Source organism: Pseudopodoces humilis, chromosome 29 (assembly GCF_049639895.1).
Source record: "Pseudopodoces humilis isolate 2021_Gansu_Grassland_sample_001 chromosome 29, ASM4963989v1, whole genome shotgun sequence".
Taxonomy (NCBI): Eukaryota; Metazoa; Chordata; class Aves; order Passeriformes; family Paridae; genus Pseudopodoces; species Pseudopodoces humilis.
In genome coordinates, this window is record NC_142228.1 from 2,591,462 (window position 1) to 2,614,438 (window position 22,977).

The following is a 22,977-nucleotide window of genomic DNA, read 5'->3' on the forward strand; positions in this document are numbered from 1 at the left end:
AAACTGTTCCCTCTCCCTTTGGTCTGAGCCCCAGATTTGTCTCCTTGAGGTGTGGGATGAACATAAGTCGATGCTCAGGGCTCCCAGCTACCGCGGACTGGAAAGCATGAGGTTGGCTCAGAGCGATTCCATCACGCATTTGGCTCTAACACAATTTCCTCTCCTCTCTGGCCCTCTCTTGGTCGCTTTCCAGCAGGCAAATGGGCACAGGCACAGCCAGAACCTGCTGCTGCCCAACTGCGTCACTAATCCTGAGCGGCAGCTCAGCCTCAGGCGTCGTTTCTACCTCGCATGTTTCAGGAAGGGTTTTAGCAGTGATCTGCTACACACGACAGTGATAAAATTATTGCTACTCATCCCTGCACAGATTAAGCAATGGTTACTTTAGTTCCTCTTAAGTGCAGCCCTGGGGCAGCATGAACAGCCCTGTAAAAAGTTTTTGTGTCTGATAGTATGATTTAAAGACAAAAGAGACAGCAGGCCTGTGGGGATGAGGTTTGCCAACCGAGTGGACACCAGGCTCACATCTCAGAGAGAACACCTGACAGCAGCAGTCTTGCTGAAGCCATCTAAGTTCAGCTTACAGGAGAAAGTGACTTTTTATGATCCCAAGAGTTAGAGAACTGAGCTTTATTTTGTTGGCTTTAATTATCAGGCACGTGGCACATTGACCTCAAACCTCATCTTTCCATAATTGCCTTAATTTTGTATCATTTACACAGTTTATGTCTTGGCTAGTCCCATGTATTTACAAGCACTCAGTTTATTAGAAAAAGCTGTCTCAAATTATGTTTGTCACAGGCAGAACCCCTATCCCTCCAGGTGGAACATGTCCCTCCATTCTCCTCCTCTCACTGACTTCTTGTGGTTTCTTAGAACCTTCCCTGGCATGAACACAGAACCCAGAGGCTTTGAGGGATCGCATGACAGTGACAGACAAGTCTGCAGTTGCACAAGCAAGGAGAAAAAGCTTTATTAAGTGTGTCCAGAGACACCTGCACGGAATGAAGGCAACACAGAAGAGCAGGTGAGGGGACACAACCCGACCACACGTGGCCCTCAGGCACTTCTTGGCTCAATTCCCTGCTCTCCTGAGCCAGGGGCTGTCCTAGCGAGTGGTGAGTGCAACCTGCTCCCGGGAGGAGACCACCTTCCCATCCTGCACCTCCTCAACGATCGTGCGCACCTGACGGGATGATGTTGTGACTGCAGAGGAAAGGAGGACAATTATTCATGGCTGGAAGGAGAGAAATTTTTAAAAACACTATCAGATATTGCACGTTCTTCAAGACCTGGTGGAAATTCCACAGGGAAGTAGAAAATGCTACTTTAAACAACCCAGCTTTGACTGGGAAGGGGAAAGAACCAGGCTGAGGGGAAAGGTGGGTTCTTACCATCTCTGCCAGAGTGTGAGGACATGGCGGAGGAGTACTGGGAGGAGATGCTACAAGAGAAGCACAAAACCAAACAGATGTTAGGGACAAACACTGATGCTACTACACAGGCTCTGTGTTCAGGCAGAAGAAAAACAGAGAAGGCTCATGGCAATAAGTGTTGCTCCACTTGGCCTCTCCTGAGGGATGGAGGAACCACAGCCCTTTGCAGCAAGGAAAGGGACCCAGTGCAGCATTCCACTACAGCCAGGGACAGAGCTCTGGGCACCCACAGCTGGTGTGAACAAAGCTAAGACCGGGCTGAGGCCTTAGGCATTCTGTGTCTATGTCCTGTCTCATCCCACCCTCCCTCCCAGCCAAGCCCCTCACGCACTGGGCATCCTCGCCCTCCAGGAGCCGGCGGTACGTGGCGATCTCCTGCTCCAGGCGGCACTTGACGTCCAGCAGGACCCTGTACTCGTGGTTCTGGCGCTCCATGTCGCAGCGCAGCTCGGCCAGCTGCTCCTCCACGCCGGTGATCAGCATCTGCAGCTGGGCCAGCTGGGTGCCGTAGCGCGCCTCGGTGTCGGCCAGGGTGCCCTCCAGAGCCGCTTTCTGTGGGACGGGCACGGGCCGGGCTCAGGGGGGCGGCCGGGGGGGCACAGCCCCGCACCCCCCGCCCCACCACCAGCCCGGCCCTCGTACCGTGCTGAGCTGCGACTGCAGGTCGATCTCCAGGCTCTGGATCGTGCGCCGCAGCTCCGTGATCTCCGTCTTGCCGCTCTGCAGCTGCTCCGTGTTGATGGCCACCTCCCGGTTCAGCTCTTCCGTCTGCAGCCAGGCAAAGCCATGTCCTCAGAGCCCCGGCAGCGGCCCCGGCCCCGCGCCCGCTGCTCGCCGCCGGCTCCTCACCTTGCTGAAGAACCACTGCTCGGCGTCCCTGCGGTTCTTCTCCGCCAGGCTCTCGTACTGCTCCCGCATCTCCGCCAGGATCTTGGTGAGGTCGATGCCAGGAGCAGCGTCCATCTCCACGCTGATCTCCCCACCCACCTGCCCGCGCAGGGCAGTCATTTCCTGACACAAAAAGAGAAACACCACACGTCACAGTGACATGGCATCTTCCCATCGTGAGACATTTATTTGCACCCAGCGCAGGAACCCCACAGACCTCCTGGAGGTCCTGCCTGAAGGGATTATTTCTCTCCCCCTTCCTGCTCGAGTGTCTCCTGACAGCCCTAACTGCAGAGACTCCTGCGCGTTTGGCCCATTTCCCTGTTGTGCAATGAATGTCTGCAGGTCACAATTTGAGCCCAACTCTGTGCTCACCTCCTCGTGGTTCTTCTTCAGATAAGCCAGCTCCTCCTTCAGGTTCTCAATCTGCAGCTCCAGGTCGGATCTGGACAGGGTCAGCTCATCCAGGACCCGGCGCAGGCCGTTGATGTCGGCCTCCACGCTCATGCGCAGAGCCTGCTCCGACTCAAACCTGGGGACACACACACAGCTGAATACACCCACCTGATACAGCATTTTTCTTGTCTGTTCCTTCCCCAGATCAGTGTATTTTTGCCAAGTGTGTGCACAGTTCTCACAGTGCAGAAATATCAGTGCTGTGCCCAGGAAGAGTTGAACTATTCCCAAATGTTCCACTCCAGTGGAGCAACCCCAGGTGCAGAAAAAAAGCACCTTGAACAGCCAGGCTTTCCCCCCTTTTTCACAAAAGCTCTTGGAGGCATTGGACTCACTTGGTTCGGAAGTCATCTGCTGCCAGCCTGGCATTGTCGATCTGCAGGACGATGTTGGCATTTTCAACAGTTGCAGAAAGAATCTAATGAGGGATAAGTGAAAGAGTTAAAAAGTCGTTTCAAACACTCTGAGTAATCCCATCCAGAGGACTGGAGCAGCACTGGGTCTCCTGCCCATGGAGGGAGACAAGGTGGGGTGCTCATTTCCACCTCCCATCAGCACAGACCCCTGGGAACACTGCCCTGGGTGCATGGGCCTGCCCAGGTGGCACCTCCAGGTGCTCACACCATGCTGAGCCCTGGAAACACTCCAGGCTTAGGGAATGGGAGCAGCCCAGCTAAGAAGGAAAAACAAGGAAGGAAGGAGTGCCTTGTGCCTGCCTCATTTGGCTTTCATAATTACACCTGAGGTGCAAGTATTTGCTCGGAGATTATGAAAATGATTGGCCATTTAGTGAGCAGGAATTTCTGTAGCCACGAGCTAATGAGGAGCTCTGAGTTCTCCTGCTTCAGGGGATATCCAAGGAATAATCCAGGAATATTGATGTGGTCATTTCCCAGCTGAGGGGTGAGGAGGGAAGGATCTGCCTTCCCCTGGATCAGGAGCAGAAGGTTTCTGTGAGACCCAGCACTTCATCACTCAAATCCAGAGACAGCTCCTGCCACCAGATGTTTCTGTGCTCTATCAGAGCACACCACATGCTGGGATCAGCAGAGGAGCTTCCTGCATCAAGACAAGCCCTTTTCCCCAGGGTGAAGCTCAAGAAATTTTAGGAATGCGAGTTCCCCCCAGGGGCTGACCCTGCCCCGTTTCCCAGGAATTTACACTCCCAGAGCAGGTAAGGCATTGCCCAACCACCCACACCTCATTCCCTCAGTGAACCTGAGCTCATTCAGGATGAGTGATGAGGGTGAGGGGGAGCAAGCAATGGCAGGGCAGGAGGGATGGACAGATTCTGGTGTTTTGTCGAAGGACTTTTGTTTAAAATCATCCAGGGAGCTTCTAAGAATAAAGAAATTACCTTGGCCATGATTTCATCTGCTACATTTTAGAGCAGGGTACACACCTACTACAGCCCAGTGTGTTCCAGTCCTGGATTGGACTCATGTCAGTGTCTGCAACTCCTAAAGAAAATCCATCCCATAGGACACTTTCTATTTTAACCTCTGCCTTTAGCCTCCTTGAAGGGTAGGGATAAAAATCTGATTTGTAGGATATTTTGAGAATGACTATTCATCTCCATCTGCATATCACTCAGCAGTGAAGAGGGCCAGGAGATAACAAGTCCCTGCCTGCTGAGAGCTCCATCAGGAGCATAACAGGGAGCAACTATGGGGCACAGGTAGTAAGAAGGAAGGCAGAAGGTGACAGTGGGGCAGCAAGTAGCATCAGGTAACCTGAATCACTGTCTGACTCCTTTCCTGTCCCATCTTCCTTCCTACACTGGAACAGTCAACAGAAACTCCATTCTGGTCCCTGGTGTTCTGTTGTTCATAGTGACTGTTATTCCAAAGATCTGGTTTTCATTTCAGACTAATTACCTGTTATTTGATAAGTCTCTTCCCTCCAGCTGTTAGGAACAAGGTCATCTCTTTACAAGTGGCTTTGATGAAGATGTCACATTAATCCCAGCATCCTACCTTGTTCCTGAGCTCCTCGATAGTCCTGTAGTAGGGGCTGTAGTCACGGTCAGGACCAGGTCCCTGCTTCTTGTACCACTCCCTGATCTTCACCTCCAGGTCGGTGTTGGCCTCCTCCAGGGCTCGCACCTTGTCCAGGTAGGTGGCCAGGCGGTCGTTGAGGTTCTGCATGGTCTCCTTCTCCCCGGCCGGCAGGATGCCATCACCGCCTCCAAAGCCTCCTCCAAAGCCTCCTCCAAAGCCAGTCCCAAAGCCGGTCCCAAAGCCGGCCCCATAGCTGCCCCCAAAGCCCCCGCCGAGGTTCCCTCCTGCGCTGCTGCAGTAGCTGCCCCCAAAGCCGCTGCCGAAGCCCGAGACCATGCGGGAGGAGACGGAGTAGCTGCCAGAGCCCCCGTGCACGCTGGGGGCCCTGTAGCCTCCTCCCCCAACACGCACGGAGGAGAGCCTGCTGGAGCCCCCCCCCAGGCCGCCGGAGCCCTTGAGGGAGGTGGAGGAGGAGTATTGCCTGACAGTGGTGCTCATGCTGGAGCTGCAATGGAGAGAGGCGGCTCGGCAGTGCAGCAGCAGCAGCAGCAGCAGCAGTGAGTGCTCGCTCCCCTGCCTCGGGGCCCTTTATAGCCCGGCCAGGAGGCGTTGCCACACCACTTTTTTTTTTTTTTTTTTTTTGCATTCCCGACAATTTTCATCACTCATAAAATCTGAGCCAACTTCCAGAATCGTCATTTTTGCCTTTGTTCTATTCATGCTTTTTGTCATATTCCACTATAAGATTTTTCTCTTACAAAGGATGTCTTTATGCTTCTTCCGTTTCCAAGTAAATTGTCAGGTGTGATTAAAAGGAGGAGGCTCCTTGCTCAGGGCTATGATTTAATTCCCTCTGCACTGTGAGCTTTGAAACAGAGCGGTGCAGGCAGCATTTGACGGAGTAGCTCAGCATCTATTTTACTGTGGCTTTTTGTCCCAGCTGCAGTTTCCTGTCCCTGCTTGGGCTGCACACACACCTGCAGGACAGCAGCCGTGTTGTGAAGCCCTGAATGGTCCTCCAAAGCCTCCTGAGTCCAATGGTGCTGGAAGGAACTTGGCTCCCAATCCTGGAAGTACAAGTCCGCTCTTTTATCTGCAGGGAGGGGGATGAACAGTAGTGAAAAAGCAATGAAAAGGGAATTTGTGCTCCAGGGCTCACTGGAGATTTCACTTCAGAGACCACCCAAGAGTGGGGGACTGTGGGAAGGTAATAGGATGGTTTGTGTTCTTTGAGAACGAGCACTAGCCAACCATCCCAAAAGGACAGGGTATGGTGGCTAGCTAGAAGTTATGAGATCTCCAGGAAAAATGTGGGATAGCATAAAGTAGATGAAGGACATAAGGGAAATGCTCCTGGTGTGTAAGCCCTGTGAACAGGAACACAAAGCTGGGAGCTCAGCAGCTGATGCCAGCGATGTTTTCTGTGGTGGACAATTCTGAAAGTTGTGACCAGGCAGGACAGCTCCACTGTGAGTTGAGCTTACGGCTCCCACAGAAACGGAGCTTCAGGAGAGACAGTGACTGTCTCTGGCAAGCAAAAAGGCTCCAGAACTGAGTGCAGTGGTGTGGTCAGGCCCTGCTGTCGCCTCTCTGTGCTGACCTGCAGCACGAGCAGAATCCAGCAGTCTGAGTGTCCCTGGCTCATCGTGCAGGGTGTGGAGGGGAGGGGATTGCTCATGTGTGCACACGGTGGATTGTTGGGCTGTCTCTGCAGACAGGCCCCAACAGCCCCTTCCCAACAGCCAAGTTCTTCCTTAGATCATTTGCCAAAGGAGGGGAGAAAGGGGATGGAAGGAAGAACAAAGGTACATTGCTGAGGAGCTCAAAGGGCACAACTCCCTCCCCTCCATCTGCAAAAAGCTGGAGACAGTACAGGACTGGATGTGTCCTTGGAATATCAGGAGCTGGCTGCTATGGAGAAGTGGTTCCCTATGTTCCCATTTGCCACAGGTGAATGGAGACAAGTCTGTGCAGTTTGGAGATCTGGAGGCTGGGAGTCTCGGCCGTGCTGGCTCTGGCCATTTCTGACTCTTGGAGTCAGCGTGTTCATGTCGTGTGAGCGCCGGGCACGGGGCCAGGGGCCGCCCACTCGCTGCTCACCCTCCCCAGGTGCAGATGGAAAAGGTGCAGCAGCGCGGGGGCGGCCGGGACGTGTCGCTCCCAGGAATGTGCTTCGTCCCCATCTTCATTTCCTCACCTTTGCCCGGGCAATGCCATGGTTTGTCCTCTCTGATTGCAGCGGTGATGTGGGGAACGGGGAATGTCAGAGCCAAAGCTGGTACAGAGCCCTTGTGTGAGTCCAAACGCTCAGCCCTGCCCTGAGCAAAGCCCCTCGGAGTGGTGCAGGTGTCACACTGTCACAGTCATGTCACACACAGGTGATTCACAGTTCTTCCTGGATGGGGAATTGCCTTTTCTTTCATCTTTTGTTTGCCATTGAACTGCTATGTCATAAAAACACACATTGCCCAGAATATCTGTGATACTTTGGTAATGCCACAGGGCAGCAATTAAAATCATGAGCATTAATTAAGATTTAAAACTACATTAACCACTTAAGGACGTTATTTCCATGACCTCCCATTGAACACAACCACAAGGACTGCATGCTATTTCTATCACAGCCTTTGAAGTAAAAGGCTGAGTATTAAACCAGATCCTGCCTCTGTTCTTGCACACATGCACACTGCGAGCTCATTTTTAATCTAATTCAAAATCAAAATTCCAGTTCTATGGCATAACAGCAGCTTCATGGTAGCACAATGGTGTTTAAACATACAATTCGGTCTTTCTTTGAGGGAAAATGGAGGTGAAGTTCTGGCTCCAAAATTACGTATCAGCAGATGCAGATACTACCTGGATAAAACCACTTCCCTCTTTTTATATGTTTATAAAGTTTGCCCTGGAACCAAATTATCACTGAAAAGTTGCCTAAAATGAGCTGAAAACCACACATTAATGTCTGTTTCTAAAGTGGTCTTTTCTGTCAGAGGAATTCAGTGTTGCCTGAGAAGTCAAGCCATCTTTCTGGACTGAATTCCCACTTTCTGAGACCTGCCTCAAGCTGCCGCTGCCTGTCATGAGCCACCTCTGCAGCTCCCTCCTCAGCAGGGTTTCCTAAGGTCTAGACTAATTATTAATGCTCAAGGCAGGAGAAAATTGACATCTGTTTTCCACACCTCCCTCACACTGTGCGGCAGCAGGAGTAATTAAAGCAGGGGATTTCATTAGCAAAGTGTTATTTGTTGTTTCTATAGGAACACAGGTGTGCCCAGACTTTTACAGGAGGAAAATATAAAGCAAGGGTGAATTCCAGTGAGGCACCTCAGCATCCCTGCACTGGGTGTTGCAAGGGCAGCAGCCAGAGGGACACAGGCGTGGCAGGGGCCTCAGAGGAGCTGCAAGAGGTGTTGGTGGTCCCTGCACCACCCATGGGGACAACAGGGTCCCTAAGAGGTGACCTGGAACGGGGTGTGGCCATGCAAGCTGCGTCTGTCCCGACCCTTCTCAGGCATCTGATCTTGAGTGATTCAACCCTGTCTTTATCCAGCCCTGGGACATGAATTCCCTCAGGGAGAGTCCCCGGGTTGCTCTGGGCTCTCTCCTCAAGGCTGTGGGAGTGGAGGGAGTGCAGTCTGCAGGACCGTGGAGGTGCTGGGGCTGGAAGCATCTCGAGTTGGGAGGGTCGGGAATTGTGCTGCCACTGACCCATGGATCACTCATGATGCTTCAGGAGCCTTTCTCCTGACCCCACTGATGAGCTCACTGATCATTAGCATTAAACTTCAAACCAGAACCGTGTCTCCTCCAGCTGGTGGACGCTGGGGGTGCTTGGGGCAACCAATGCCCCACGAGGGTCACGGGGATCTGCTCTGAGGGGGCTGGGGGGACACAGCCCACGGCGCTGGGCAGAGCTGCAGGGCAGGGGCATGGGGGGCCTCAAAACCATGGAGCCCTTCCAACCTGGCTGCAGGGCAGATGATGAACTGCAGGCATCATTCCAGTGTTTGGAGAAAAATAAAGAATTCTCTCTTATCTCCTCCTAAATTCCACACAGATTTCTGGGGAAGGGTCATAAAGCTGTGTGGCCAGCTCTGCTTTCACTCTTGCTTAGTTGCATTGCTCTGATTCATTTCATTGAGTTAGAAGTTGGATTTATGAAGTAATAAATGTGTCAGAATGCAGCCAAGAATGTGTCTGAACTGGCTTTCCAGGAACGCTGGGCCGGCTGACGGCAGTGGGAACTGCTGTGTCAGGAGCAGCCACCGGCAGCCGGGGAGTGCTACAAGAACTCCCAGAAGAATTTTAATCCTTTTGCTTGCACAGACCATACCCTCCTCTTCCCATCACTGTTTTCCTCACCCTTCAGTGGCGCCTCTGGAAGCAGGAACAGAACTGAGCTGAGTTTGCCTGTCTGGAGGGACAGCAGCTGGTGGATCCCTGTCCTGCCTGCAGCTTCAGACAGTTTCACCCCAACGCTTGGGATCCAGAATGGGGAGCAGCTGCTGGGGCAGAGCTGGGGTGTGGTGTTTGCAGGGTCCTGTCTGCATCACTTGGGCTTTGTCACTTGCTTGGGCTCACTGGGTTAAAGTTTCAGTGCTGCTGTTGCTGGGCATTGCAGCGGGGGAGCAGCACTTTGTCCAACATGTGAAACTTGGGGATTCTCACAGGCTTCACCTCCCACCACCTGTGGGATCAGCTACTTTCTAGACTGCCCCCCACACCCTCTCCCCTGGAGCCACCAGGTCTCAGGAGTTACAGAGGTGTGGGTGTACAGGCCCCACCATCGGGGTACCAAGGATGGAGAATGTTTTCCTTGCAGGGAGGAGCTTTGTCCCACAGGGGTGAGACAGACCAAGAGCATCAAGACCAGACCTTGGTTTGCAGGACTGCAAAGAGAAGCTTTATTTGATTTCTGTGTGTGGCATGGAGCTGAGAGAAGGGTGAGAGAGGGGAAGGAAGGGGGTGATAGTGGGAGAAGGTGCTTTTGATGATCCATATGGCAAGAACACATCAGCTGGGATCTGCTTTGCTGTGCTGGGCGAGGCTTGCAGCAGAACAGGCAGTGCCTCAGTGGGCAGCCTGTGTGATCTGCTCCCGGGAGGAGATCACCTTCCCATCCTGGACTTCCTCGAAGATGGTGCGGATCTGGCGGGTGGTTACTGGTCCTGCAATGGGGAAAGAAGGAACTGTCATTTCCAGGGCAGCAGGGAGGAAGAGTCTTAAGGATCTTTGTCTTAGAGATTTGTTGCTACAATCATCACATTAGAAACTCAATATAGCACCACATTCCCACTGCTAAATTGTACAGACTCAGTCTGTTCAGATCATTTCTGACACATGTTTTGGTATATCGTAATATTTTTTATATAAATTTGTTATATTGTAAAATTTTGTATATCAGTTCAAATTTGGGAAATATAATAAAGTAGTAACTTTAGTAGAAAAGTAAAAGGAGTGTGTGCTAAGGTGGGTGAGGGTATGAGAGCTGTATATGACCAGAGCTTCGGCCAAGACCTGTTCTTACCTTCTTTCACAGGCTGTGAGACGTAGTGGGAAGACATGCTATGGGAGGAGAACAAGGAAAAGATGGTGAGAAAAAGTGAGTCATCTCCAAGACAAAATCATTATTTAAACCCTGCCTTTATTTCTTGTACCAATATATGATTAAAATGCTGCCAGTGTCCCCACTGAAGGAAGAAGCAGGTAAGGATGGGAGTCTGACACAGGGATTCACACACCAGTGCAGCACCTGCTCCCTGCCCAGGACCACACACATGTGGAAGGACAGGAGGTGGAACCCAGGGATGCTGCAGGGCCGTTACAACCACTGGGCTGTTGTGGACTGGTGGGACTGAAAAGGGAGACCCTGTTGCATGCAATGGGTCAGGGAATGAGAGAGTTCTCAGGCTGAGAGAACTCTCCAGGGGATGCAGGTGGTTCATTTTCTCTTTCCTTTGCTACGACCCATCTCATCCCACCCTCCCTCCCAGCCAAGCCCCTCACGCACTGGGCATCCTCGCCCTCCAGGAGCCGGCGGTACGTGGCGATCTCCTGCTCCAGGCGGCACTTGACGTCCAGCAGGACCCTGTACTCGTGGTTCTGGCGCTCCATGTCGCAGCGCAGCTCGGCCAGCTGCTCCTCCACGCCGGTGATCAGCATCTGCAGCTGGGCCAGCTGGGTGCCGTAGCGCGCCTCGGTGTCGGCCAGGGTGCCCTCCAGAGCCGCTTTCTGTGGGACGGGCACGGGCCGGGCTCAGGGGGGCGGCCGGGGGGGCACAGCCCCGCACCCCCCGCCCCACCACCAGCCCGGCCCTCGTACCGTGCTGAGCTGCGACTGCAGGTCGATCTCCAGGCTCTGGATCGTGCGCCGCAGCTCCGTGATCTCCGTCTTGCCGCTCTGCAGCTGCTCCGTGTTGATGGCCACCTCCCGGTTCAGCTCTTCCGTCTGCAGCCAGGCAAAGCCGTGTCCTCAGAGCCCCGGCAGCGGCCCCGGCCCCGCGCCCGCTGCTCGCCGCCGGCTCCTCACCTTGCTGAAGAACCACTGCTCGGCGTCCCTGCGGTTCTTCTCCGCCAGGCTCTCGTACTGCTCCCGCATCTCCGCCAGGATCTTGGTGAGGTCGATGCCAGGAGCAGCGTCCATCTCCACGCTGATCTCCCCACCCACCTGCCCGCGCAGGGCAGTCATTTCCTGACACAAAAAGAGAAACGCATCTTCAGGCAGTCCAAGAACCGGCATATAAATTGTTCCTCTTGAGACAGTTCTTCAGGATAGCAAGCATTTGGGGGCTGATCAAAAGGGAGCAAATTGGGGTGTTTGCTCCATGACCACAAATAAAATAATTCAAATTCTTGAGAAATCCCCACTGGAGTTAATTCTCCAGAGAATAAAGCAGAGCCTGTAGCTGGTTCATTTCTCAGGGAACAGTTCTTCGCAGCCAGAAGCTGTGAGGGTTGTTAATGAATCTCTAACAGCCACAGTGGGTATTACTGACATGGCAAGGGGTGAACAGGAGTCCCACATGCTCCAGGGAGGATGTGCTGCTGTCCGGAGTGTATCCCTTCTGCTGCCTCACCAGCACTTCTCACCTCCCACCCAGCACTTCAGAACTCAGCATAGCCTTAAAGGCTGGACCAGAATTCAAATTTCAGGGCCCAGGGTGGCCTTTTTAGAGCCCAACTCTGTGCTCACCTCCTCGTGGTTCTTCTTCAGATAAGCCAGCTCCTCCTTCAGGTTCTCAATCTGCATCTCCAGGTCAGCTCTGGACAGGGTCAGCTCATCCAGGACCCGGCGCAGGCCGTTGATGTCGGACTCCACGCTCATGCGCAGAGCCTGCTCCGACTCAAACCTGGGGACACACAGACAGCAAAGCTGCATGAGCTCCTGCCAGCTGGGCACACAGCACCTGGGCTTGCTGTTTGCTGCCTCCACACTGCTGTTGGCATTGTGGCAGTACTACACGGCCCCACTGACAACTTTCCTAGGGGAAATGCTGAGGAAAATGGGGGAAAACTGATGATAAAGTGTCGGCCTGAGTCCATAACATCACCCTGCTCCTGACACTTCCAGGCCTTGGTACTGGCCCTGGGCTCTGTGGAGCTGCACACACACATTAAGGACACAGCGAGGCACAGGGCAAGGTCTTTGCACAGGAAAGGCCATGTCAGAGATTAACAAACTACAGGAATAAAATAGTGAGTTTGGATGAAAGCAACACAACCCCTGGGTGCCTGTAAGACTGAGATAACCATCTGCTTTGGAAATTGTGCCCTCATTTCGAAGGCTTTGCTTCCACATTGCCTTTCTGGGGTTTGGATGGGATTTTGTTCTCATTTCATCAAACTTCCCTGCATACTTTGCTCCATTTTTTTCCAGGAAATGTGTCTTACTTGGTCCTGAAGTCATCTGCTGTCAGCCTGGCATTGTCAATCTGCAGCAGGAGGTTGGAATTCTCAACTGTGGCCACCAACACCTGGACAGTAAAAGATAAGGAGTGTCAGGAATTCCTCCTGGCTGAGTGTTGGGACAGGAACAACACTTCTGGGGAAGTTTGGCATTTCCTTAGCAGAAGTGTGTCTTGAATCAGGACAAGTGAGATGCAGCTGACACTGACTGCGGGAAGGGCTGGTTACTCCATGACCTCCCTTTCCAAAAGTCCCTCAGTAAGTGTTTCAAAAGGCCACATAAGATGTGTGAGATCTGATGGTGGCCTTTGTTCCTATCCTTCAGGGCAGATGCTGTTTGTGGAAAGGTCAGAGGGACCAGTGGGGTGTCTGTGCTTGGCACACCTTGTTCTGGGATGGATTTATTTTGTTGGCAGCAGAAATGGAACAAAAGGCAGTGAGCAGGTGCCTACAGATTCTGATTTTCATATTACCAAAGCAGGAGCAAATAACCCACACTGGGAGGAGATTCAAGTCAGAGTTTAGGAGAAGTCTGTTGAGGAGGGGGGGAAAAAATGAGCTCCCTGCATCCTTTGCCAGCACTCCTGCAGCTCCAGCTGTCCACAGCTTCCAGAATTGCTAAGGGCAATTAATACATGGGAAATAAAAGAGAACAATGTAAACTCGAGCATTTCCTCCAAAATGGGATGCTGGGAGTCAAATCAAAGGGAGAGAAATCCCCACGCCCAAGCTGCCTGGGCTGAGGGCTTTGCACCAGTTCCAGCCCTGGGGCAGCAACTGCCAAAAGAGGCAAAAAACTCGTTATTGGTCAGTTCCATCTTTTTATCATCTAAATCTCCTCAACAGGAGGTGCTGAAACAAGTTTGCAAATTCTTTGCCTGAATGTTTTCAGACATGATATCAGTATTTCAAAGTTTGCCCACAGCTGCAAATTTCCCTGCACCTTAATTTTAAACTCCCAAGAACACACACGATCAGTGCAGACTTGTCTGTTCTCTTCATTTTTGTGTTACATCCTCTTAGATCTGTTCCTGCCTGTGAAAGCTGCCACTTGTCCAACTCAGGAGGATGTAACCAAAAGCAGACATTGAGACATCTCTAATTTCCAGCCGAGCACTCTACACATGCCACTGAGACACTTTTTATGACATAATTAGTGCTGACTAATTACAGAGGTAACAGTCATTGTTTCTGCTTCCTCTCTGACACATCCCCTGTGTTAATCCCAGCATCCTACCTTGTTCCTGAGCTCCTCGATAGTCCTGTAGTAGGGGCTGTAGTCACGGTCAGGACCAGGTCCCTGCTTCTTGTACCACTCCCTGATCTTCACCTCCAGGTCGGTGTTGGCCTCCTCCAGGGCTCGCACCTTGTCCAGGTAGGTGGCCAGGCGGTCGTTGAGGTTCTGCATGGTCTCCTTCTCCCCGGCCGGCAGGATGCCATCACCGCCTCCAAAGCCTCCTCCAAAGCCTCCTCCAAAGCCGGTCCCAAAGCCGGCCCCATAGCTGCCCCCAAAGCCCCCGCCGAGGGTCCCTCCTGCGCTGCTGCAGTAGCTGCCCCCAAAGCCGCTGCCGAAGCCCGAGACCATGCGGGAGGAGACGGAGTAGCTGCCAGAGCCCCCGTGCACGCTGGGGGCCCTGTAGCCTCCTCCCCCAACACGCACGGAGGAGAGCCTGCTGGAGCCCCCCCCCAGGCCGCCGGAGCCCTTGAGGGAGGTGGAGGAGGAGTATTGCCTGACAGTGGTGCTCATGCTGGAGCTGCAATGGAGAGAGGCGGCTCGGCAGTGCAGCAGCAGCAGCAGCAGCAGTGAGTGCTCGCTCCCCTGCCTCGGGGCCCTTTATAGCCCGGCCAGGAGGCGTTGCCGGCGCCTTTCGACACCCCTGACAGCCAGAGCCAAATTCCAGAATCATCATTTTTCTCTCCTTGATTTCACATCTTTTGTCACATCCCACCGGCAACTCTCACATGGGACCTTCTTCCGCTTCCATTCCCAGCAGCTGCTGCCATCCAGGTCCCTGCTCAGGGCATTCCCAGTGCCCGTTCCAGCTCCACCCGCTGCTCCCTCATGGAGTAACACAAGTGAATCCTCTGTCATCCGCCAAATCACTCGCAAGTATCATTGCAAAAATCTACAAATCTATTTACTTGCTTTTTTGAGAAGTCTAAATCCAAGGAAAGCTGCTGACTTAAGAGCTCTGCACATCCACAACCTTTACTTGGGCCAAGCCAAAGCCAGATGGAAACTTTCCCGTCACGACCTTTATCACAGGACAAGCACAGACCTGGCAGGATTTGTGTACTGATACAGGACTTGGCAGAAATCTTATAGCTCAAAAGAGAATAAACTCCATCAATTTCTGCTTATGTACCAGCCTGGGCTGAATCTCCCTACAGAGACTGGAAAGTCCCTACTCTGGTGGGGTTTCACACAGTTTAAAGGGCAGATGAGTAATGTTTCCCAGCAGTACCGGCTTTACTCCATCACCTTTCCCAAAATCCCACAGAAACTGCTTGTGACTTCTAAAAAATGTGCAGAAGCTAAAAAATTCTGTGCCACAATTTCTGCTTTCTCAGCATTGAGGCAGGGTTTAATGCTTAAACATTCTAAATCAGAGGAGAGGGAATGAAACTCTCTCAGACACCCACAGCCAGCGCAGGTTTCTTGGAATTCCAGATGGGAAGAGAAGGATCAATCCTTATCAATGGGAAGAGAAGGATAAATCCTTATCAGTAGGAAGAGTACAATCAATCCTGATCAGTGCTTGTGCTAAAGGCTTTTTCCTACAGATTTGCAGCTGAAGAAAGCGATGCCAATGGTAACTCAGCATCACCTCTGTCAAAAGTGTTGATGGGCAAAGCCCAGCACTAGGGGTGAGGACCCTGCAAACACCGAGGCTCTGAGCACACCCAGAGGGGAGGGACAGTGCCTGCCCCCGGCTACTGAAGGACTGAGCAGGATGGTTACAGTAACATAGCTGAACAGGTATTGCTGTGAAAAAAGCAGCAAAGAAGCAGGAAGTGTGGCACTGCGGTGTTTTATTCTTTCTTGAGAAAAAAGCCCTTCACTGATGTGATGCCAGCTCTTTTTGTGCGCAGTGGAAAATCGCACACCCAGCCCGGCCTGCCTGGCTCCAGCCACGGCATTCTCAATAAAAGAAGTTATTTTGCTTTTTGCAGAGGTGCCTGTGAGGTAGTGAAGGAGTTATAGGGATTAGGAACCCTTTTGTGTGTTCCCTTATGTTGTGATCTCCTTCCTTCCCAGCCCCCTCGGGCTGTTTTCACATTATAATGCACTAACTGATTTTGGAGGTGCTCAGATGTTCCCAGAGCCTCACCCTCGGTAATTCATGGTGCCTCCTTTCTTTCCGAAGGACACAATAACAACAAGGCTTTATCTTCCTCCTGTTAGATCTCAGGACTTCACAGCAGTCACGCTCCCCTTAGCAGCTCCAGGAGCGTGGGGTGACTTTCTGGGCAGCCACCAAGGAAACAACAAGAGACTCTGGATCCTCTCATTCGAGGGCTCTGCTCTCTGGGCAGCACTGCCTCACACCCCTGGGATTCAGATTTGGAATTCTGACTCCCCAGGCTGCAAAAACCGGGAGTTTGGAATGCACACGTTGCCCATCCCTCAGAGAGCTGTGGAAGGGGGGGACCTGGGCACAACCCAGCACTGGCAAATGGCAGAGTGAGCAGAGGACAGTGCTCAGCTTCCAGCACCATCCTGGGGCAACCTGGCAGGGCAAAGATCAGATGTTCCTGGCCCGTTTCCCTCTGCAGTGGGGGGTACAGGATTACCCAACAGCCGTCGTGTGAGAGCTGTGCTCCAGAGCCATCCCAGGCCACCCCTGCACCCAGCTCTTCCAAATGCACTCACTTTGCTCATGTTTGCTCCAGCAAACACCCTCCTGCTCCAGGCAATTCCCACATTGGCCCTGAGCCTCCCACGTGGGCTAAATCCTGTGCTGTGAGGTCTGACCCCCCTCAGGTCACCCTCACATTTTAGGCCACTACAAGTCAGCCTGAAGGTGACACTTGCCCTAACACAAGGCAAAGCCCTTCCACAGCCCAGGGGCAGGGGACACCTGGCCTTACAGCTTTTCTTTCTGTATTATCACAACCCCAGCTCAGGTTTCAGTTCTTTTACCACGTGGCAGACAGACAACCTGGAGACTGTCCTGCAATATCAGCTTTTTCCTGGTCTTTTCTGACCAATGCTCTTGCTGGTCAGCTGCCGTCCCAGCCCCTGTCTGAGCTCTTGAGCATCCACCCCACACCACCCCCACTCTAACATCAGGAACCCTCAGCACAGAGCTCCCCTGTGCTGGCTGCTGATGGGACATCAGGATTCAGAGGAACAGTACTGCTTCAGCTATTTCATGTTACCAGAAGAATTCCATCTCCCAGGCTTTCCTGAAGCACTGACCCACAACAAATTCCCTTGAGATAAAAGAAAAAAAGAACACATCATAATTCTTGGGAGATGGTATCAGAGTCTGTTCCAGCAAGAAGCACGCCGGAGATGCTATCTGTGCCTCGTGTGCTGCAGAGGGGAGCAAAGAACTGAACTCCTTGGTTCGCATAGGAGGGGAGGTGACATTGCCTGTTGGGGTGACCACGCTGCACACGCAGTGCCCAGAGTGGGGAGAGCTGCTGTGGAACAGGCACGGTCAGTGTGTTGCATTTGCCTCAAACAACAACATCTAATTGTGCTTTTAATGTCATGAATAAGAGCTAATTAGGAGTCATTGCATTTCCCCTGTGGGCCAGCTTCTCCCGAGTGCCTTCTGCAGCAATTCCCAGCTCAGTGCGAACTCACTGACGGTTGCAGGCCTGGGAAAGGAGTCTCCTGTGTGTGAGGAATGGCAGGAACAGGCTCTACCCTTGCTGACGGATTTGCTCTGAAAGTCTGAACAACACAAAATAGGTAACAAATATATCAAGGTGTGGAGTGACACATGATGTCTTTGTTTCTATCTCAGCCGTCAATTCTTTACCATGTGCCAAGACGTGTCCTGGCACCCCCCCACAGTATTTGGAAAAAGCCATCCCAGATCCTATTACCATGAAAGGAAGCTGTGGTTGTGTGTGCAATGGAAACTCCCTCTGGGCAGCCCAGGGCACATTGCCACCAGCCAGCGAGCCGAGCCTCGGCTGCTCGAGCTGCACGGTGGGGGTGATGTCACCCCATCTAATTCCCTCCTGCTCACACCAAGAGACTGAGAGATGGACAGCACAGCCCGGCCCAGCCACTGCAGAGGGGAGAAGGCAGCAACAGAGGCAGCCAGGTGAAGGGAAGGACAAGGGGAGTGACTCTCTGTTGTCCCTTCCCAGGCTCCAAACTGGAGCAGGGAAGCCAGACATTGCTGTGCCAGTGGGACCCTCCAGCTGCCCCATTGGCGGCCCCATATCAGGGCCACTCTGGGCTACTGACTCCTCTCCTCTCCTCTCCTCTCCTCTCCTCTCCTCTCCTCTCCTCGAGTCTCCTCTCCTCGAGTCTCCTCGAGTCTCCTCGAGTCTCCTCGAGTCTCCTCGAGTCTCCTCGAGTCTCCTCTCCTCGAGTCTCCTCTCCTCTCCTCAAGTCTTCTATCCTCTGAACAGGGTGATGTTGCTCAATTAGTCCCAGGTCCTGAGTGGTTTGCAGAGCACCAAGTGAGGTCCTGGTCCTGTGTCATTGATTGTTCATGAGCCACCTCCACCCCCACCATGCTGGGGCTCATTTCTGCTCCCCAGCAGAGACCTGTTCTGCCTGTTTTGGCTCAGCGTGTGCCAAGGAGATCCCCTCACAGAGAGATTCCCAAGGAATCAGCACTGCTGACACAGCCAGTCCAAAGCTCCCCTCTTCATCCAAGTGGCCAGGCAGTGTGGGGGGATGGGGTTCTCTCTGCTGCATTCAGGGATCATGGGCACATCTGGCACGAGATGATCTTTCCACAATTATTGAATCTCTTCCCCCCAGTCCCACTGCAGCTGTTCATCCTCCTGGCCACCCAGGCACTGTGACAGCCCCGTGCACTGCCAGCCCACCCCAGGCTGAGCACAGCCTCTCTGCTGGCACATCTCAGCCAGGAATATACTGAACAAACTGTGATCACACCAGTCCTGTCTCCAAGGGCTGGCTCAGCCCTCCTGCCTCTGCCTGGGGATGAGAGACTGATTCCAGTAAGCTCAGCACTGAGCAGTTTGGCTCCCTGCAGGCTGTCTCCAGTGACATCCTAACTCATCCACCCCAGCCTGGGCTCAGGCAAGTGACAGAGTGCAGAAGCACAGACCAGAGCTGGGGATTCCCTTGTCCAGAGCCCAAGGGACAAGCTGCTCCAATGCTGTGTGGGACCAAGGCTCTCCCTATGAATCTCCCTGAGCTGCAGTCAGAAGTGTGACCAGAGTCTCTCTGGTGGGCAGAAGGACAGATGGACACACCTCAGGGCTTGTTTTACTCAGACAGAAGAATATTTTTATATCTGAGCAGAGCCAAAGTCCCAAGCCACAAGAATTGCTTGAGCTCTATCTCCATGGCAAACTCCAACCTTTGGGGTTTCCCATGTTAATTTTTCAGCATCTGTCTTCTAGGTAGCAGCAGTTCTTGCATTTTCTCATGTCTCATTCCTCGGTGTGGCAATACAATCACACCCTGTCTGTTCATTCCTCTCCCCTCACTGAGCACGGCACAACTGGCAGGGAGTCACACAAAATTTCTGCTGACTGTGGGCAACAAACAGCGGCTCCCACATTCATCCTGCACCCACACCCGCTGTGCCCCCAGGGCAAGGTCTTCAGCCGGATGGGAATCCCGGCTTGGGACACCCGTGACGTTGGTGGTGGGGTGAGGCAGCTACCAGCACTGGCCTGGGGACGCTTGCGCTCACAGAAGGGAATCACGATTTAATTCCCACTCTGGGGTGAGGCCAGTCACACCAAAGGACCCCAGGGGGATGTCACAAACCTGCTGGTGGTGACAGGGATTCCACCAGCCCTGTGAATCCTCCACAGGAGCCTCTGCTGGCATTAAGTGCGCTCCTGCAGCCAGGAGGATGGCCCCATGCAGACCCTTCCCAGCAGCACAGCCCTGATGACCAGGAGGATGGGCAGGAGCAATGGGAACAGCCCCCACAGACTGTGATTTCCACGGAAGCCCCTCTCCTCTGTGGGACCCCAGCTCTGGTCTCAGTTCTCTCTGGAAGAGGGCTGTGGCCTGGCCCCTCAGGTAGGATGTGCTGTGTGTTCTGGATCCCTCCTGCCCTCCCTCTCTTGCTCCTCAAGGGCCAATGGTTCTGGCAGGTGTTGCCTGTGAGGCTGTGCCATGGCCTTGGTGCAGCAGGGCCTTGTCACCTCGTGCACTTGAGGGGACAGCGGGGCCATGCTCCCAGGAGGCCACCGCAGCTGCTGGGAGGGGAAGGGGCTGCCCAGCCCTTGTGCTCAGGAGATGTACCCCAGAGCAGTCCCTGTAACCGGGCTGTGCTGTCACTTCCCACAAGATGGTAATGACTTGGCTGCTCGTTAATCTGTACTTGGCAGGGAGTTTTATGAAGTCATTAACAAGACTGAAACAGTTGGTGCCTACCAGAGGCCCCTGGCAATAAACCTGCCCCATCCCTCCCTGGCTCCCCCCAAGGACCTGAGCCCCCACCCCCAGCCCTGCTCAGGTCCCTGTTGGGACCCCATTCCCACTCCCGCTCCTTCACCATGCCCAGGGCGCTCCTGGCCAAGAGCCACTGCTCCACCCTGGAGCTCTAATGACACTAATGATTTTCTGAACACGAGCTGGGAGTGCAGAGCCAAGGCCCATCAGCCGTGTCTGGCAGGAGGCGATGGCTTGCCTGGGCCTGGCACACGCTGGCCCCGCTCTCGCCCGGAGCGTGGCGGATTCTCCAATACATAACAGTAATTACGTGCTGCAGCTCTGTAAGCAGCTTCACTTCTGTTATTATTCTGTTAATCCGAACCCCTGGCTCAGCCCAGTGCTGCAGAACCAGCGGGTGCTCAGGATAAACTCCGTACCCCGCTCAGTGCGTGGATACGGTTCTGCACTGCCAGGGCTGGGCTGAGACTCTTGGGCAGAACAGAACGGTGGGAGCCCTGGTGGTGTCAAAGGTCCCGGTGGTGTCAAAGGTCCCGGTGGTACTGATGGTCCCATGCCCCAGTGTCCTGGTAGTCCTGTTGTCCTGATGGTCCTGGTGGTATCTGTGGTCCAAATGGTTCCCATGCCCTGGTGGCTCAGTAGTCCCGGTGTCCCGGTGGTCCCAATGTCCCAGTGATGCCCCCACCCCTGCTGTGATCAGACTGCACTCAGGCATCTGGGCTGGGACCTGCCCTGGGAAACGGTGCTGGGATCCCGCTCTGGGCTATGGGCCGGTGCAGAGGGGCCCGGCGGGACCCCTGGGGAGCCGGGGGATCCGAGGGGACCCCGTGAGACCAGGGGACCGGTGGGACCCGGTGGGACCGGTTAAGATCGGGGGTACCCGGTGGGAGCGGGAAGATTGGGGTGTACCCCATGGGGTCGGGAGGATCGGGGAATCCCGGAGGCACCCGGTGGAGCCGAGTGGGATCCGGGGGGCCCCGGTGGGAGCGGGCGGGACGAGCCGGTAGCGCCGGGCGGTGCCCGGGGGCGCGATCGCTGCGCACGGGCACCCCCTGCTGGCAGCGGCAGGCGCGGCGGGACGGGGACGGAACGGGAACGGAACGGGAACGGGGACGGGGACGGGGACGGGGACGGGGACGGGGACGGGGACGGGGACGGGGATGGGAACGGGGACGGGGACGGGGACGGAACGGGAACGGGAACGGGGACGGGGACGGGGACGGGGACGGGGACGGGGACAGGGACGGGGACGGGGACGGGGACGGGGACGGACTGTGGGGCAGTTCTGGGGTGCGCTGGGGGGTACTAATGTGTGCGGGGGGTACTGGGGTGTGCAGGGGTGTGCAAAGGTGCCCTGCACAGCCGATCCCTGCCTGCATCCTGGCCGCGCCGCTCCCCGCGCCCCAGCAGTTCCCCAGCCCCGGTGCCGGTGCCGCAGAGCCGGGGCGGGTGCAGAGCCAGCGCCTGGTCCGGCCGGCAGAGCGGGGGAAAGGGGAGGAGAAGAGCGTGAACAGTGTGTAAGGTGAGCACACTCGTGTGCTCTCCTGGCGTGCGCAGTTCCGACGCGCACCCGAGGCTGTTCCGCACACACAGGCTGCGGGGATAGCCCCGCTGGCACCGGGCACTGCCTTGGCAGTCCTTGTGGACTCTGCTCTGCTCCCGCCCCGTGCCTGTGACCGACCCCCAGGTGCACAGCACAAGGGTCAGAGCCTGGCCGTGGCATTCGGGAACTGCAGGGCTCCTTCCCGAGTGATTCCCGCTGGGAACGCAGCCACAGCAGGCTCACCCCGAGCCCCTGGCCCTGAGGTGCCACCGAGCACTGCCCCAGCTCCAGCTGCAGCTGCACAGGCTCCCCTGAGATGGGTCGGACCCTGTCAGTCCTGTGCCTCAGTTTTGTCAGCCCCATGAGCCAAGACCCTTTGGAATCTGCTGGCCCACAGCTGCCAGGAATATTTCCACTGGCCCAGTGACGATGTCCCAGGGATGATGCCTGTGGAATCGGTCAGGGTGAGGGACACCAGGGGCACAGACCAGACCAGCAGTGCCCTGCATGGTCAGAGCTAGGGAGGCACCTTTCTCCTTGGTCTGCTGAGACACTGGGACACTGCTGGGATGCTGGGACACAGGCAAGCCTGTGTCCCCTGGGGGAGAGCAGTGCCGGGCTGTTCAGCCATCCCATGGGATGTCCAGGCTGGAGAACACGGGCCCCCACACCTGCATGAGCCCAGTGCTGTGCACCCACCCAGCACCTCGACTGCGGGTGCTCCCCTCCACATCCACCCCGACCGCCTGGCTGCCCCCGCGGTCCCCGTGAGTCATGGGATGCATTCCTGGGGCAGGAGGGGACATGTGCGCTGCAGGGACAGGCCTGTGCGTCATCCCCCCGCTCCCATGCCCGGGGCCGGGGCGGCCCAGCTCCAAGCTGAAACTTGTCTGACAATAATTACAGGGGAGATGAGGACTTCAGAGGATTTACATTCCTTTTGGGCCACACCTGGGAAAGAACTTTCACCATCAGCCAGTTCCTGAGAAATAACTTTACACTTGCGTGGCCCAGCCACAGCCCTGCCCAGGGAGCCCAGGGGGACTGGGGGGCTCCTGCCAGCCCTATTTTGGCTTTGTCTCTCTGCAGAGAGCCCCAAACCCTCTCCTGCTGTCCCCAGAGCTCCCACAGGCCAGGGTGCTGGTGCCTTCTTTCCCTGTGCGGGGTCAGTACA

The 22,977-nt window shown here is 54.7% G+C and overlaps 2 protein-coding genes across 2 annotated transcripts; both read right to left on the minus strand.

Annotated features, from left to right (window-relative positions):
- Positions 1-957: 957 nt before the first annotated feature.
- On the minus strand, positions 958-5,314 carry LOC102113894 (keratin, type I cytoskeletal 14). Its single transcript, XM_014260143.2, has 8 exons — positions 4,757-5,314; positions 3,116-3,198; positions 2,700-2,856; positions 2,286-2,447; positions 2,079-2,204; positions 1,768-1,988; positions 1,395-1,444; positions 958-1,206 (listed from the first exon to the last, which is right to left on the minus strand). Exons 1-8 carry the CDS (start codon positions 5,276-5,278, stop codon positions 1,109-1,111), a joined length of 1,419 nt encoding a protein of 472 aa, XP_014115618.2. The 5' UTR covers positions 5,279-5,314; the 3' UTR covers positions 958-1,108.
- A 4,387-nt stretch (positions 5,315-9,701) lies between these two features.
- LOC102114145 (keratin, type I cytoskeletal 14-like) lies at positions 9,702-14,467 on the minus strand. The gene is made up of 8 exons (XM_005531532.3): positions 13,922-14,467; positions 12,670-12,752; positions 11,972-12,128; positions 11,309-11,470; positions 11,102-11,227; positions 10,791-11,011; positions 10,308-10,345; positions 9,702-9,948 (listed from the first exon to the last, which is right to left on the minus strand). Exons 1-8 carry the CDS (start codon positions 14,429-14,431, stop codon positions 9,851-9,853), a joined length of 1,395 nt encoding a protein of 464 aa, XP_005531589.2. The 5' UTR covers positions 14,432-14,467; the 3' UTR covers positions 9,702-9,850.
- Between the last annotated feature and the right edge of the window lie 8,510 nt (positions 14,468-22,977).

What these genes read in the sequence shown, in the direction of transcription:
- LOC102113894 (XM_014260143.2), bottom strand. Translation starts at nt 5,278, where the DNA reads ATGAGCACCACTGTCAGGCAATACTCCTCCTCCACCTCCCTCAAGGGC. An exon ending in TGCAGTCGCAGCTCAGCACG is followed by an intron (nt 1,989 to 2,078) that starts GTACGAGGGCCG and finishes CCCGTCCCACAG; the next exon opens with AAAGCGGCTCTGGAGGGCAC. An exon ending in CTCACACTCTGGCAGAGATG is followed by an intron (nt 1,207 to 1,394) that starts GTAAGAACCCAC and finishes TTTCCTCTGCAG; the next exon opens with TCACAACATCATCCCGTCAG.
- LOC102114145 (XM_005531532.3), bottom strand. Translation starts at nt 14,431, where the DNA reads ATGAGCACCACTGTCAGGCAATACTCCTCCTCCACCTCCCTCAAGGGC. An exon ending in TGAAGAAGAACCACGAGGAG is followed by an intron (nt 11,471 to 11,971) that starts GTGAGCACAGAG and finishes TTTTTGTGTCAG; the next exon opens with GAAATGACTGCCCTGCGCGG. An exon ending in CTGGAGGGCGAGGATGCCCA is followed by an intron (nt 10,346 to 10,790) that starts GTGCGTGAGGGG and finishes CTCCTCCCATAG; the next exon opens with CATGTCTTCCCACTACGTCT.